A 17,318-nucleotide genomic window follows, 5' to 3' on the forward strand; every position below is an offset into this window, starting at 1 on the left:
TACTTCACACTTGCTTCTTCAGCTATCTTCGCTACTTCCACATAATACTCACACACTCCCTGCACTTTCACACACCTCATATCACATGCCTCTCTCTCTCTCTCTCTCTCTATATATATATATATATATATATATACATGCCGAAGGACTCATACATCGGTATAATGTGTTGGCCTAGCACAACACGTTACCCAATAAAGCCTTGAACATAAACATGACAATTGAGTCGGCCTCCGCAAGATCTTTTCATGCTTCCTTTTACATAATTCTTTTACTGATGCATATACCTTAATTACCGGAATGGGACAAGGTCATCCAAACCCATAGATACTGACCCATTATCACAAAACTCAAACATAACGTCTCCAAAACTCCAAAATACAGAGTTTGCACATAACCATGAGACATGAAGAGATACACCTGACATAACCAAAATAATTGATATCGAAACACGTAACTGATACCAGGACCAATGTAAGCACAACTCAAAATTCCGGAGATAGGGATCTTCCGGAAATCACTCCATTATATCAACTCCCTCTTACTGCATCACACCTCATAGCAATACCAAAAGACACAACACCTGCTCATAACGAAAACTGTACATATTGACTGCATACGAGATCTAGACCAAACTAGATAACAGGATTGACAATAATGAACTGCATATGCTGTCCGGTCCAAACCGGATAACTGGTTTGACATCAATGACAACAATATTCACACAAGTCTAACAATTAGAGTAGAAAAACTTGGGGTTGAAGTAATATCCCCTTGCATGAATGGGTTGGTGGAGTTGATTGTTCCACCTCCAATCAATGATCTCCCAAATGGGATCAAATTTGTTTCTTTCTCGTGTTATAGTTTTGGGTGGCCTTGTTGGTCCTATTACTGGCCTCATAAATGTTTTCCATTGGGTTTTGATCCCGATCCCTATGCACGAAACCCTTAGCAAATATGTGAACACCTTCAAGTACAAACAAATTAAAGTGTTAAAACTTACAAGGAAAGTAATTACTTTTAAAAATTGAAAATAAAGGTTTCAAGGTGAAATTTAAATTGAAATTTGAAGTTACCTTGACAATTTTAGCAACTCTCTTCACAAAGACATTATTAAAAACTGTTTTGACAGTGTTCTCTCCATCAACCTTCTTTCAATATGTTGAGTCTCATGTATGTCTCACAGACATTTGCTTCAACAATGTTAACAAACTATTGATGCTTTGCAAAATAGGAAGTTGCAAATTGTTTGACATCTAATCCCAAAAGCTCTTTCCCCTTGATGTGTTCTTTCATCAAGCTGAGAATCCAAGGGTGATCATAAAGGTATTTCACTATTATGTAATGTTTTTTGCATCTTCTACAAATGGTCTCACCCAATTGATTTTGGCTCTCTTCCAAAAGCAGGTCAAGGCAATATGCTATGCAAGGAGAGTCCAAAATAGTGACAAATGTCTTTGTTGAAGCAATTTTTTAAGCTGCCATGTATGTCATTGCATTGTGTGTAGCAACTTGCACTACATTCTCTATGTTCATGACAACGTGCTCCAACATTATGCTCAAAATGTTTACATTCTTTATTTTTTTGAGAGGCATCAACTTCAAGAAAACCATCTCACCATTTGAAGTCACAAAAAAATTGACAAGGGTGTAATTCCTTCCATCTATCCATCCATCTAAACTCTCACTATTTCCTCTTTTGTTCTTCCATCATTGATTTTGAATTTGCAATGGTATTCTGAAACAACTTCCTCTCTTAGAGAGGGTGCCTTGTACTCTTTACATGCAATTGTCAATGTTGTCACCACATTCTCCGAATATGAATTCTTTGCTGTGTTGAATGTGATCCTATTGTAAGATAAAAAATTTGGACATGCCTTATGGCTTATACGCTTCTTGGTGCACCTCCTTGTATGTTGCAATGAAAGTTGTGTTCCAAATATGTTTCTAGGTACAAAAGGCCAATATGATTTGTCTTTGCTTGAATTAGGTGAATGAGCCTTGTATGCTAGAGCCCACAATACCTACCATATCTACCTTTGTTTTTGTTGGCATGTCAAGATTAATGGTTGTTGCTAAAACTACTTGTGTCCTTTCCCTCTCTATTTTCTTCTCATCCAACAATGCAAGGATTACTTGCATCTTTAATTTTGTCTCTTCTATGACTTTTTTCACATAGCTTTGCATCATGGCAAGGGATGCAAGTGATATGGTATTTGAGGTGCTTGATTCCTACATTAAGCTTCTTTGAGCATTAAAGATGAATCACACTTTTTGATGCCAGCCCCTTATGACATATTTCCAAGTGAGGTCTCTTCTTCCATCAAGTGATGCCGAGCTAGGTGCAATTGTATCTAACCTACAACTTTTTTCAATAAAAAAAACTGTTAAAAAATAGTAATTTAAACACAAAAAATAAAATAAAATTCATTAATTAGATCCATTTCAAATGCAATATGGTAATTGAATAGCAATGACATTAATTAATCTAACCAAAATAACATATTTTGACCCTAGTTGTACCCAATTCAAAACTTGATTGCCTTACAAGAAACTCTGTTGTCAAAAATAGTCATTTGTGAGTAAACATTGAAGTTGAAAAAAATAAAAATCTACTGAATTGCAAATTGTGTCCTAATAAAAAATAGTTGTTTTTGGCCAACACGAATGTTGTGTCAAAATCCAAAAACTATTGAATTGCTGCATATTCGTAATTTTTTCGTTGGTATTAATTATTGATTATTAATTAATAATTGATTAATTGTTATCGGTAATAATTGGTAATTTATTATTGATTATTATTTGATAGTTTTGATCAAAGTTATTGTTGATAATATTAATTTTTAATCAATAGTTTTATCATTAATTATTTATTAATATTATCATTAATATATTTGATTTAAGTTATTAATTTTCAATTAATAATTGTTTTAATTAAAAGTAGTTATTAGTTATTAATTATCTTAAAATTATTATTGTTGTTTAAAAATTAAAAAAAAACTTTTATTAATATTAGTTATTAACAATTTATTAATATATATATTTTTTTTGATCAATAAATGCTTTTGATTGGAGCTATGAACCAGTGAGGCCACATTTTTGAGGGACCTCATCCTCAGATGTTGGGATTAGCCCCATGCCAGTTGTATCAATTTTTGATCTCCTCCTTATTTTATCCTTCCTCCTTATTTCTCCGCTACTTATCCCTCCTTCCTCATCTCTCTGCTTCTCTCCATTTCCCCCCGTTACTCCTCCCTGCTGGCTCCTTACCCTCTTGCCACTGCCTCCTTAACACTTTCTTCCCACCAGTTATCCGCCCACCTATCTCCTTTGCTGCTTAGAAACTCCTTATTCCTTCGTGTGCCTTCTCCATGTCACTCCTCCCTTTGTCCACCATCTCCACGTCACTCCTCCCTCTGTCCATCATCTCCACATCACTCCTTTCTCTGTCCTTATCTCTCTGCTCCTCTCTGTCTTTAACTCCAATCTTCTTTCCTGCCCCTGCTTGTTGACTTTTTCTTCTTCTCTCTAGTGCATACCATTGTCCACCTCCATGCACATCTGCAGGTATTGTCTGCTTCGGCCAGTGTGAACATTGCCTTCTTCATTGTGCCACCTACCTGCATGAGATTTGAACCATGAATGCCATATCGGCTTGCAACTTGCCGTTGCATTGTGGGGTCAAGCCAAACAATTTATTGTTATTAATAAGTGGTAAAAATTAAAAAATAAAAGGTCAGATTAAAAGCATTAGTGAAAAGAGACAATTGGTGATCAGCTTAAAAGATAAATGGCTAAAGTTTAAAGGAGGAGAGCGCACTTTTTAAAGTGCTTTGAAGTCTTTAAAGACTGCAGCCTCGAGTTTGAAATTATGCATCATTTTAGGTGCAGCATTTTCTGCCCTTTAAAGTTTTATCAAAACTGAGCCTGAACCCAATAGAAGTGCGCCTAGCATTTAAAAAAATATAACACATATTTTCTATTAGTCTTTGACAATTCTAAAAGGTGCGCCTATTTGGTATGGCCTAGTAAATGATTTTAATAATATTAGTTGTTGATTGATAACAATTTATTATTGGTTAACCGTTAAGTAATTATTATTTTAAAAAAGCAATTGATATTAAAAATAATAATAAAGTGAGTTGAGAAAGAGAGAAGCAAAATTAATGCTTATTAAAAAAAAACCAACATTTATTATTCATAAGGAAATTCCTTTTTTTTGTTTATGAGCACATGCAATGCATTTTCTAATTTTTGAAAAGTCTCAAAGATTGATTTCAAGCATTGTAATAAAGATTTTTCATTTGTAGCAGTAGTGATGAAGATTTGTAGAGTTGATATTCTCAAGTTTTCCATTTAGCATGTATTTCTTGCTGATCAATCCAATTTCTAGATTTTGATTTTTATTTGCAACAAAGAAGTGTTTTTTGCTTCGGAGATTCATTTAAGAACAATTTGAATAATGAAGTTGCATAAAAGAGTCAATGTTCAGTTTTAGTGATCAAATTGAGAAGGTGATTTAGAAATAAAAAGTGATCGAGGAGATGCCCATATACAAGTAGAGCGTACACTGAGCAATTAAACTTTCAAAAAGCTTGAGGGTTTGCTAAAATTTTGTTAACAATGTAAGTGTCAACGTGAATTTTCAGAGCTTCGCCACAGGGTTTTTACTTAAAGATTCAAGACACCAAGGGTAAGGTTCATTGACTATTCAAACTTTTAGAATTTCATTAAAGGGTTTGCTAGATTTGGTTAGAACAAAGAAAAACATCATCAAAGCATAATCATTTAGAGCTGGCTCATCATGATGTAAGAAACGTGAGCTTTTAAGATATAATTGTAATATTCTAATTCTTAGTTGAATTGGCAGTTTCATTAGAATTAGTGCACCATATAATTTATAATAAAGCATCAAAACCATGCAAGCGGTTGTAGTTAGGGAATAAGTGCTATTGATTTATTTCATGCAGCTTTATAATTATTGTAAATACATGGTTTTTAAGTTTTACACTTAGTATCATCAATCTATGGTAGATTTCATTCCTGTGTATTTTTCTGGAGTTGCTCTTTATTAAGTGGTCAATGTTATTGTTATCTCGAATTTGCTATTCACTCAGTAACATTCACTATGTCTATGCTATTTACGAATGCGTAGTGAGATGTCTAATAATGTGTGCTGAGGGTTAATTGCTTTGATGAATTTGCAAACTTTGTATTGTAGATGAGCTTGAAGGTGTACATTGTGGCTTTGTTCTGAGTACTGCATTCAATTTACCACAAATTTGTATTTCTGATATCCTATCCAATTTGCATGTACTTGGCTTAGTCTCTGTTTTTAATTGAAAGGTCTAAGCATTAAGTTGTAGGATCTTTTATTAGTTAAAAAGCATAAAAATCCCTTGCCGAGTGTTGAAAGAATGCCTTAGCTTTCTGTAGATTTAAAGCTTATTTAGCATGAAAGTAAATCAGCCCAAAAATTACTGTAAAGATTGTAAATTGCATGTACAAATTGTCTAGTTTTAGGTTAGTTACTATTTTATAGAGAGCTTCCCTTTCTAATTCTAAGAATGTTCTTACTGCACATCTATTCCTTTGTTTTTTTGATCAGAAAGATGCAAATCAAAACACTAACAATTGTAAACCAAGTTACTGGTTTGGGTGTGGGCTCTGGTTCAGGTTTGATGGTTCGGTTTGCAGGTTCGGTCGACATTTTTTTTGAGGGGTTGGGTTATTTTGGGTTTTTGCAGCAGTAATTAAGTTCAAAATACACCACCATATTAATAGTCAAATATTAGTCAAACTTGAATGTCATGGTATATGTTAAACTTTAAAGTTACAAATTAAAAATAATAATGTCAAGTGTCAAAAATCAGCCATCATTGATGAAATATTATATGGGTCATCAAAAATATCATCATCATTATCATCCATGTTAGTCTATTAGATGATCTATGCTGTGGTAAATTAGAACCACAAGTAGTGCCACTAGCACTCTCATGCTCACTAGGGGGCTCATAGTCAGCATCAACATGAAGTGCAGCAAAGTGGGCACTGAAAGCATCCAAGTCAATATGCTTTGGGTTGACATCCCACTTTCTTGTCACCCTTCTTTGTAGTCACTTTGTTTGTGTGCAAGGAGCCACAATTTTGAATGCACAATAAGTCATCTGCCTTTTTTTAGTGTAGTCTATTGAATGCACAAACATCAAGTCCTATGACTTCTTGGAACTAATAAAAAAGTCAAACAAATTTTAAAAATACCCAAATTCGATGGATTGACGTGGCTGGAAGCAAAATTCAACAGATTGATGCGGCTGGAAGCAAAATTTGACCCGTATTCACTCGGGTTCATCCAATCCAAACCCACAGGCAATGAGTCTAAATCCACAAGGGTCCAGACCTGGACCCCGAATTGGATTTGAACTAGACCGGAACCTAGGGCTTTCCTTGGGTGAACTGGGAACATAGATTGTAAAGTGTGTAACCCCTCATGGAAAAAAAAGATTTAACGATTTCATTAGGAAAGTATTAGCATAAATCAGCAATAAATTTTTTCATAAATAAAATTCATTGCATATAAGTTTGTACATAACATTGACAAATTTAATATTAACATTCTTGAAAATTTTTACATGATTGTGGAAAAATAAAAAACTAACCTGGAAACCCAAAATTTCTAAAATTTTTCTCTTTAGATCCTCTCCAAGTTGCTTGCGGATGCTCAAGGTGAGCAAAAATGTTGCGTGAGTAAGATGTGTGGGAGTGAGGGTTTAAAAAGAAGTTTTTACAGTGGTTGGTGAGTTTTGGCGTTGTACTTGTGTATTACTGTGGTGAGTTTGATGCCAAAACTCATAGACATTTTGTCTTGAATATGCTTGTGAGTAAACATGGCTCATACTTGCCCAAAAGAAAATTGTGAGTACTTAGTGAGTTTGTAAACTATGATTTATGTTGCAGCTTTGGATTATTTTCATCTAATTAGGGTAATGTACCCTGTGTTTGGAGTTTATGGGTGTTAATGAGCCAAAATTGAGGAGATGGCTATGATGACCACATGCCAAAATTAAGACTGCAATCTACCTCCCAAATTTTTAGTTGAGTGGCTAACCCATTGAGAAAACTCAATAAATTCTAAAAACTTAATTGGAGTTTTCTAGGGAATCCTATCAAAAGACACAAGAAACATTCCTCCCCCACTAGTCTTAGCTCATCAATACCCATGCAAATTTCCTTATTACTTCATCACATACCAGCCATGCAAACTTCCTTATTACTTCATCACATACCTACCCTTATGTGTACAGAAATAACAACAAACAAAAGGTTCATGCAGTAAATTCTAAAAACTTAACTGGAGATTTCTAGGGAATCCTATCAATAGATACAAGAAACATTTCTCCCCCAGTAGTTTTAGCTCATCAATACCCATGCAAACTTCCTTATCACTTCATCACATACCTACCTGTTGTGCGTTGCACACGCTCCCTGTCGCCGACAGGGTCCCCTTTTCCTGTTTTGAGTTTTCGATCGTTGTCCTGAGGATCCAAGCAGAGTTTCTCGTGTCTCTTCGAGCGAGTTCGTGACCAATCCGTAAGCTGATTGACGTTGGAGTAATGGACCAGTGAGTCCTCCTGACTGGTCCAGCTCTCGGGCGTGAATGCCAAGGGCTTTGTTCCAAAATTTTGAAGATTGCCTTGGATAGGCGTAAGTTGGTAAGAACTAACGAACCCCGCCAAGCCAGAGCTATAAGGCCGATTGCATAAAGTTTGCTACCCGACCCTTGCAAGGTTTGGGCAAGAGATGATTTTCGCCTCCTAAAGGATCAAATTGCTCGGCCGAGTCCCTCGGTATTTTGATGCCTCCCAAGGCCAGATTTGTGGAGTCTGGCGAAGCTGGTGGGAGGTCCGACATTCTGTGCAAGTTTCCAAAATTCTCTAAAGAGCAGATTCCGCCCCCCCCCAAGATCACAAAAAAACGATTTTCGGACCTCAGGTCCGAAGTTTTTAATGAAGGCGGAATGTTCTGAAAAGGATGCATTAGGTCCGAAAGTCCGAAAGACACATAAAAACCATTTTCGGACCCCAGGTCCGAAGTTTAAATCATGCAATATTTTGAAACAAAAAGGGGCGCTTAGGGTCCGAAAGCCCGAAAAGGCGTTTAGTTCCCAATTCTCGGACCCCAAGTTCGAAGTTAGCGCGACATCTTTTAGAAACACCCGAAGTCACTTAAGGCGCTCACTTTCGGACCCCAGGTCCGAAGTTCGTAAAACGCAAGGAGCTCATTTTCGACCTTAGGTCCGAGGTTGCGAAGTAGGTTAAAACGCGTTGGAGTCCGAATTTCGGATCCTTTAGGAAAGCTAAAGTTTATAACGCGAGGCTCCTTTTCGGACCCCAGGTCCGAGCTTAAAACGCGAAGCCGAAGTTTATAACGGAAGAGCCGAAGTTTTAAACCCCAGAGCCAAAGTTCGCATCGCGAAGCCAAAGTTAAACCCCAGGTCCGAAGTCGCGAAGAGGAAGTGCGAAAAGTTTTTAAAAACAAAACCCCGAAGTTTGGACGGGCATTCAGCATAGACGGCGAGTCCTCCGAGTCTTCCAAATTCGCCAAGGCTTGAGCGGGCTCTGGGATCTCCAAGGTTTGCCGAGGTTCAAAAAGCGCTCCCAACTCCGAAATTCCAAAGTTGCCAAGGCACACAAGGTGAGCGCTCAGGTCCGAGTTTTTTTGAAGAGCTTCAAAAGACGTTCCCAGCTTCGAAAGTATCTCCAGCCCGCCTAAACCCCAGAGACTTCCGAAATTTGCCAGCAGGTTGAGATCTCCATGGTTGCAAATAGCGTCCAAGCTCCGAATTTCGTGCAGGCCGAGTGAAGCCAGGTTAAATTCCGAAGCCTCCAAATTTGTCAAAATCCAAAGTTGAAGAGAGAATGCAATTCAAAATTTGAAAGAGCTCTCAAATCCGAAAACAAGGAGGATCGTCCGTTCACTTCACGCGACAAGGTCGGGTAATCTCTCGCCATCCGCTCCCATCAGGATAAATGCCTAAATCGGCGGCGGAATCATCAAAAACACCCGCTGCAGCCGAAACTTCACGAGCATCCAAATCAGACATCCCGCGGAAAGTTGAAAGAATGAAGTATCAATATCAGAGGGGAGGATTAAGAGAGTCGAAGGTTCAGAGCGTTTGGGACAACATTGGTGACACCGACCTTGGCCACATTGATATTCAGGACTTCAGGAATCGGGTCTTCTCACCCAACGCATATGGCAGGCCTAGGCAAATGGTGGAAAGTGGCATCGCCCAAGCAACAGGTTTTCCTCCAGCAATCCAGAACTATGAATTAGTAGTGGAGGCTGCTCGGCATTACGAACCAAAGTCCAGATTAGTGCTTCTGGAAAATATGACTATCGCCGACTTCTCCCCTGAGGCTATCGGTGATGCATTTGATATCCCCTTTCCAAATAATCCCATAGCTACAACAATGGACGAAGCACAAGGGGCATATGATATGAATCCGGCCCGATGCAGGGCATTGATTAACGAAGAATGGTTCAAGGAGAAAAGGCCTCCGAACACTAGGATTGTGAAAAAGACCCCCAGAAGTGACTTTCATAATGAACATGGGGACATGGTCACCTTACTCAGCCGAGTCATGGGACTTCCTAGGTCCAACTACTTTGAAGAGTGGATGTTCTATTTTACAGAGCAGGTCTTTGCCGGAAAGTCTAAGTTTGACTGGGCCCAGATCATAAGTGATAACATCCACGCTCAGTTGATTGAGCTCGAAACGAAGAAGTACTTCACCATGACCTCCTATTTGGTCTATATGTTCGCAAAGAACCAGCCACTGCCAGGGTTAATAATGAAAGGTGAGATTGGGAATGGGCCTGGTCAGGTGAAGGTCTATGATTGCTACCCGCAGCTGCATTACCAGGATATAGCTCAAAGGGAAAAGAACAGCCTGGCTTACGCGGTTGGTCAGTACGAACGCGTCAACGACGCCTTCACAATGCGCCTGGTCAGGCTAATGCAGGGAGGGTTACACATAAGGCTCTCGGAGCAAGCTACCACCTTAGTGCAGAGGTATGGGGCCTGGTTCATTCAGTTCCCAAGGTTCTCCTACATTCGAATAGCTGGCTTCGATGGTGCCCCCCTTCGACTTCCGCGATACCCAACCGATAAAGCAGTCCTCATGGAGGTGGCAAGGCAATCACGCCCCGCCGGCATATTACTACGGGAGAGCAAGCAGGCTGGATTCACATTTCCTATGATCATAGGCAGCCATGACGTCCAATTGAGAACCCCCACCCTAGCAGAGGAGTCCCTTACAGAGCTAGCCTCTTATGGCCTACAGGAACATTTCCCAAGGAAATGTTTTGATCATGACAATTTGGCGAAGAGAGCCTACGGTAGGGGCTACAGAGCAAAGGAGTCAATTGAAGACTATTGGAAAAATTGCTCCGATGACTACGAAGTCAAGCGACGGGAATATTCTAGGTTGAGTGTGCAGCAGATGCGACTCTTTGAATACCGTCAGGTCCCGGATCAGCTCACAGACTCGGGGAACTGCCTCCAAGTCCGAGAATTCGAGGCAGTAAGACACCTCTTGCCAGGCATTGATTGGTCTCAAGACCCAATCACGGATTTCGAAGCAGTTATGGTAGCCCCGGCAAGATACACAGATCAATGGTTGCATCTCCAGATCGAGAGGCTAGTCCATGAGGGGGTCCAGTTTACTTACCATTTGATGGGCAGTCTCGACTCTCAGTCTTCCGAAGACGAAAGGACATCAGCTGAGAAACCAGAAAAAAGAAAGAAAGCTAAGGCCTGTAGAGGGACTCGGACGTCCAAAAGAACAAGAAGGGAGAAGATTCCCATAAGGAGGCCAGAGGCCACTTCATCTTCAAAGGACCCCAGTTCGTCCGACGACGCCATAGAATTGGATTGCGTACCTGCTCCGCCTTCCCAGAGCAACATCGATGCATTTGAGGCCAATGATCCTCCTGCACCTGATATACCGGACACCGAGCCAAAGGGCCCTAGGTCGGCCAAGCTGGGTGACCAAATAAAGGAAGGAGAAATCCCATCCACCCAGGGGATCGAAGTGCATGAACCTACCCAGCAGAGCCGTCACGAATTGCTACTCCTCAATACAGCCAAGGACGACTCGACCGTCGAAGGGGAACAAAGAACAGATGAGATTCATGAGCTCGAGAGAACCGAGGAGCAACCTTCACAAGAGGATGTTAGACAATTGTTCAGTGAAATAGGGGAGAACTCAGATGCAAGCAAGGAGCTTCCTCCTTCTTTCACCCCTCAGATGGCGGGGCCGCTGCTAATTTGTGATCAGCCGGTTGAGAGCATAAGAGAACAGGGTGCTAACTTAACCCTATCCTCAACCCAGACGGTGCCTCAAGAGTGGCTGATCGCCAGAGCTCAGCGCAGGGCCGCCGCCAAGGCACCCATCGATCTAGAGGACATCTTCTCACGAATGGATCAAGCAAAAGCTAAAGGGAAGAAGAAACCAAGAGCATACTCTAAGGTAACCAGGGATGAGCAAAGGAACCGCACTCTTCATATTGCCACCCCGCCCGTCGACAAGCCAACAGATCAAATAACACTGGCAGATTATAGCATTACGACTGTCCCCATCGGACGAGCTACAAAAGAGCAAGAAAAGGAGGAATTTAAGGACTCAGTGCAGAACATACTCAGATAGCTCGAGGAAATCACTGCCGAAAAGGATATGTATCAGGCCCGTGCTGAATAAGCCGAGGGATACATCGATAAGCTCCTACGGCCATTACACAACCCCTCTGAATCCCATATTCCCCCAATAGCATTGGCACAAAGGACCACCACTGAATTTGAAGGAATTCGGGATACCGCAAAGGCCGTCAAGGAATGGATGCAGGACATCAAGAAAAAGGGAGAACAGATCCTTAGAGATGTAAAGGAAATGGCTCTCCATCGAGAGCTCACTCTAGTCAGACTGTTGGAGGTAAAGAGGGAATCCCTTCACATGCACGAGGTAGCGGCCTCTACCCTTCCCCTCATAAGAGCTCTTTTCTGGACGCATACACAGATTCCCACACTGCCTGACATCCTAGATCCCCATGGCATCAGTGTTCTCAAGGAATGGTACTGGACCGTCACCATGAAGAACGACGCCCAGGAAATTATTGACAAAGAAAAGGACGCATGTGAGGCAATTCTGGGGAACATGCAAGAACTAGGCAAGACCATCCTTCGATCAATGGTTTCGGGGTGGATAAATGACCTATCCGACAGTGTAATCCGGCCGGATTGGGAAGAAAGGTTGGGAGCAGATAAGGTTTCTTATTCCGTTGAAGACTTGAGTTTTGCTGGTCAGTTCCATTCAGACATATTGTGCTTCGAGCGTAATCGCTCCAGCTGGAAGGACGGTTTAGGGCACGTGGACCAGTATCTTGAGGGCATGCAGTACAAAATTCGCCACCCTCCCATGCCACCTTTTAGCCTCCTCTTCCAGTTATGTATCAAGTTTCAGGAATATGTTCGCAAGGAACGAGCGGCAGGTCGTGATTTATGGCGGGAATACCTGCATGACGAGGACCAGTTTCTAAAGAAAGAATGTGAAACCAAAATAGAGAAAGTAGTTTCTCAAAAGTGCTTTTTTCCCTCCAAATCTTAAAAGTGCACTTTTGTCCCAAAAAGGTGACAGTTGACTTCTGGTCAACAAATTGTAAAACTTTTATACACCTTTTTTTTGATTATTCCAATTGTTGTAATTATCCTTTTTTGGTAGTTATTACTCCCTTTGGGGGTGGTTGTTGATATTTGCCTCCCATTTATGGGTATGGGCAGCCCTGCTTTATAGATGAATCTGGGCCACTTATGAAGATTTAATCCAGGCCATTCAGCTTTTTTTGAGGCCTATTTAAGGGACTGGTTTTCCCTCATTTTGTAAGAAGTTCTTGGATTGTTGCGAAAGCTCTGAAGGAATTTGCAGGAATTAATACAATGGATTAAAACTATTTTCAAAGTCTCCTTGTGAGTGCATGGTCTCCTTCTTCACTTAATTTTGAAAGCTTTTTTAATTATGTCTATTCATTTTGCACAGCAGTTTTTTTAATCAAGCATCTGATAGAGCCTTCACAGTCCATACCATTAGAGGATAGCTGATTGTTTTTCCTTTCCGCATGGTTAATCTGGACTATTTTATGATTCAGTTCGATTATCAAATATATATATCATGAATGTAGAAGTTCTAATATCGTATTTGGTAATGTGAAAATCTGGTTTCTCCTTTGAAAATTGCACTAAGTTTATGCAAACATTGCGTCTGAATGACTGTTGATGCCTAATTTAGTTTCCTGGAGGTGTCTGTCTGCTTGATTGAATCTGCTGTCCTAGTTAGAATTTTCAGTTCATCTCTCTCCCTATCCTTCCTTTCTTTTCTCCCTATTTTATCTTTTTTTAGAAGTCTGCAGTCCTGCTAAATCAGCTTCAAATTAACCAACATCACCTGAAGGAAAACCGTAAAAGGTCCCCGGGAATTTATACATAGAATTGCCAATTAAACGTAAGTCCCCTTGTGTTTCCAGCATAAACACATCAAGCCATTGAGAGATCCCGCAGTCAAGACCTGACAAAAGAAACCTTGAGGTTATCCCCTTTGATCAAAACGTAGAAAATAGCATTAGGGATTCCCTTATTCCAAGAGAGGGTAGGATACTCAGTGAGTTTATTCTTTACTGCGTTGGCCGTATGGAGTTTGCAGTAATGCGATTTCATCCACGTCAACACTACCCTTATGTGTACATAAATAACAACAATTTAAAGGTTCATGCTATGAAAAATATATGCTGTTTACTGCTATATCTGATAAATTAAATACAGTAAGTAACAATAAAGATGTCAATGCATACTAGATGCAGGAGTAAAATATATCTTTGTTCACACATGAAGTTATTACAGAGAAGAAGACTAGAGATGGTCGGCCAAGGATTACAATTGATCTGACTCTATCATACTACCTTCCTTGACGGTACACAACATATTTAAAGGACCTGATGGTGGCCAAGAGGAACACAACCATGAACAAACTGACACATATAACTACCTGAGAGTGACAACAAACTTAATTTGGACAATTATTACATTGCTGGATAACCAATATTATCAAACATAACTAAAGGCATTGTACTTTGACTACTTATGCATCCTTATTCCACAAAAAATAATAAAAAAATATATGCATCCTTGCTTTTCTTTGCATGACATCTATGCCCACCCATCAATTATAGATTATAGTTAACTAGCAGGCTCCATAAGTCTAGATCAATTGTGTATTTGAAAGCTGTTAAAGGAGTTCGAGGAAAATCTGTGTTAAGGCACATTAGGGGTACCTTCATGAGAGATAATTCCTTTTGTTTGAATACGAGGCATTACCTTCCTTTGACACTATAATATCCTCATAATACCTCCACTCCCCCATTCAAGGATGTTCCACTTAGCATAAACTGATGCACAAATAAATCTTGTACGTTTCTGATAGCATACACTAGAAGCAAGACCCCAGAATGCCAAAACAGACTAAAAGTCCATATAACGATTTGGAGACATGCATACACTTAGTTTTATGATAAAGAAATGTTCTTATGGAGAAATCTTCAGTACTAAAACTGTGACCCATTACATGGATTAATTTAATAAAATATTATAAACTCCATAGATAAACTAAATTTGACAAACATGCATATCTTATAAGGGACTCTGGAGAATGAGCCGGGAAATTCTTTCAATTTTCTAGAAACTTTCTTCGAGGGTGCTAGTGCTTGCATAGTCCAACAATAATCTACAGAGTAAAAAACAGGTAGGCTCCTAACACACTCCTATAATAGTCACAAGGGGAAAACAAATGGTTCTTTTTTAAATCTAGACAAAGGCATTATTATAAAGCATCAAAGGATGTAAGAAAGGAATACTTTGACATAATTATCATTGTGCAACTGCATTAAACATTTGATTGGAGGGTGCAACAAGATTAATCTTTAACATCGTGCCAATTGCTAACAAATTTGTGCATCTAATTCCAATCAGACTCGTTCATGTACTAGTGGGAATTAATGAGGTTGATTCTTAAATCATTAATCACATTCATGGTCAGAGTAAATGCTCAACTAAAATTACTCCATGACTTATCTTTGCATGATATGTCCATTTGATTTGGGTCTTTTGTGGTCATTAATGATTTTACTATTTAATAATCTGTGTAATGTGTTCATTGTGTAGGAGTACTGTAGTGTAACAGACTTTAGGTTTATTATTGGGTGATAAGTTCAATGATGCTCATTGATGACAAAATTTGCTTGTTTGCAGGAGAGTATTGCAAAGGAGTTCATTGAAAAACTTGTGAATTGGACTAAAAACATCAAAATATGCGACCCGTTGGAAAAAGATTGCCGTCTGGGACCTGTTGTTAGTGAAGGACAGGTAAGAATGGAGAGGTTCAAGCTTAATGTTTCTTTATGATCATTTCTGTTTCGTTTGGATGGATTTAAAGCTAGCTCATAAGCAATTAGCCTTTATTTGGCTCAACAGATTTGTCTTTTGATTTTGGTTATTGGAATTAGTTACACATACACACACACACACAGACACACACACACACACACAGACACACACACACACACACACACACACACACATACACATACACATACACATACACATACATGTGTGTACATACATACATACATTGCATACATTTATGTACCTATGTATACATACATATATCTACATATGTATCTTTACATACATACATGTATATATAAATATATGTATGCACATACATACATATATATATATATGTGCATGCATATGTACATGTATATATACGTGCATGTATATACATACATGTATATATGTACGTGCATGTATACGTGCATGTATATATATATACATAAATGTACATGTATATATATACATGTATGTACATGTATATACATGTAGGTATATATATATACATGTATATACATGTATATATGTATATGTATATGTATATATATGTATACATATATATACATATACATATACATATACATATATACGTGCATGTATATGTACATGTGTATATATATACGTGCATGTATATGTACATGTATATATACATATACATGTATATATATATATATACATATACATGTATATATATATATATACATACATGTATACATGTGTGTGTGTGTGTGTATATATATATATATATCAGCATTGGCATGCTCTAATGGTTAAGTTGTGGTGTTGTTGTTTTTGCTATTGTTGAATGTTTAAATGGGGATAAGGCCTCTATTGCTGACCTCATTGGTTCACAGCTCCGGGTCAAAACGTTATACACAAACACACATTGTAATTAGTTTACAAATATAGCTTAGAACGAGCACTGGATCACAAAATTTCAATGTTCCACGGAGTTTCCTGATGGGGGATAGGGGAACATGGAGACGAGTTATGGGGATTGGGGGACCAAGGGCCTAAATTTGGGGATTGTGAGGGGATGGCGGCAGAGCGGTGGTGGGGGGGCGGTGCTGATATAAAAATAGAGGTGAATTGAAATCTTCAAGGCAAAATCTACAATATAACATTGTTGTGAGTGCCCCCATGAAAGTGCAACTAGTTTTCACAAAGTTAATGGTTGCAATCCCCGATAAAGGTGGTAGAGGTGGCGGAAGTGGTGGTGTTGTGGGGGGATGTTTCCCCCAAGTGCCCAAGCCTCGGAAACGTCCCTCTGTAGGGAACACGAGTTTTTTTTGGAGGGGACATGTCTCCATGGAACACAACAAAATTTACAAATAGTAACCAATTACATAAAGACATGTAATAACCACCCGCAATTTTTTTGAAAACACATTATCTTTCAATTGAATTAAAATGCACAACTTATTTTTCACTTTCTGATCACCCAGATCCTAGTAAGGGCAAGGTGAGAGCATACGATGTTTTAGATTACAATTAACTAAAAGCAAACTGCTAAAAGGAAAGCATGAAGTAGCTAGCGGACCAAACCACTTATTTAGTGGGATGCATATACATTACTGGAAATAAAATTTCATCTTCCACTTGCCTAGTGGCAACTGAAGGGGCACATCTGCATATTCAATGGCAAAGTTTATACAAACTAAAAGTAAATAACAACTTTGGGAACATCTACTAGTAAGGGGAAAGATTATGCAAATACTGAGAAATAACCAAAGCTCTTGCCACTTATCTAGCCATGGGCGAGTACAAAAAACCACTTATTCATTGGGGTAAGTATCAACAATAAACTTAAGAAAATCATTGG

At 39.0% G+C, this 17,318-nt stretch overlaps 1 protein-coding gene across 1 annotated transcript in view; it reads left to right on the top strand.

Annotated features, from left to right (window-relative positions):
- The window catches only part of LOC131065597 (aminoaldehyde dehydrogenase 2, peroxisomal), a 133,094-nt gene that overhangs the window by 100,695 nt on the left and 15,081 nt on the right, over positions 1-17,318 (top strand). Inside the window, exon 10 of the mRNA XM_058000159.2 lies at positions 15,356-15,469. Coding sequence (XP_057856142.1) covers positions 15,356-15,469 — 114 coding nt within the window. The remainder of the gene's footprint in view (positions 1-15,355; positions 15,470-17,318) is intronic.

The sequence above is a fragment of the Cryptomeria japonica genome, chromosome 7, assembly GCF_030272615.1.
Source record: "Cryptomeria japonica chromosome 7, Sugi_1.0, whole genome shotgun sequence".
Lineage (NCBI taxonomy): Eukaryota > Viridiplantae > Streptophyta > Pinopsida > Cupressales > Cupressaceae > Cryptomeria > Cryptomeria japonica.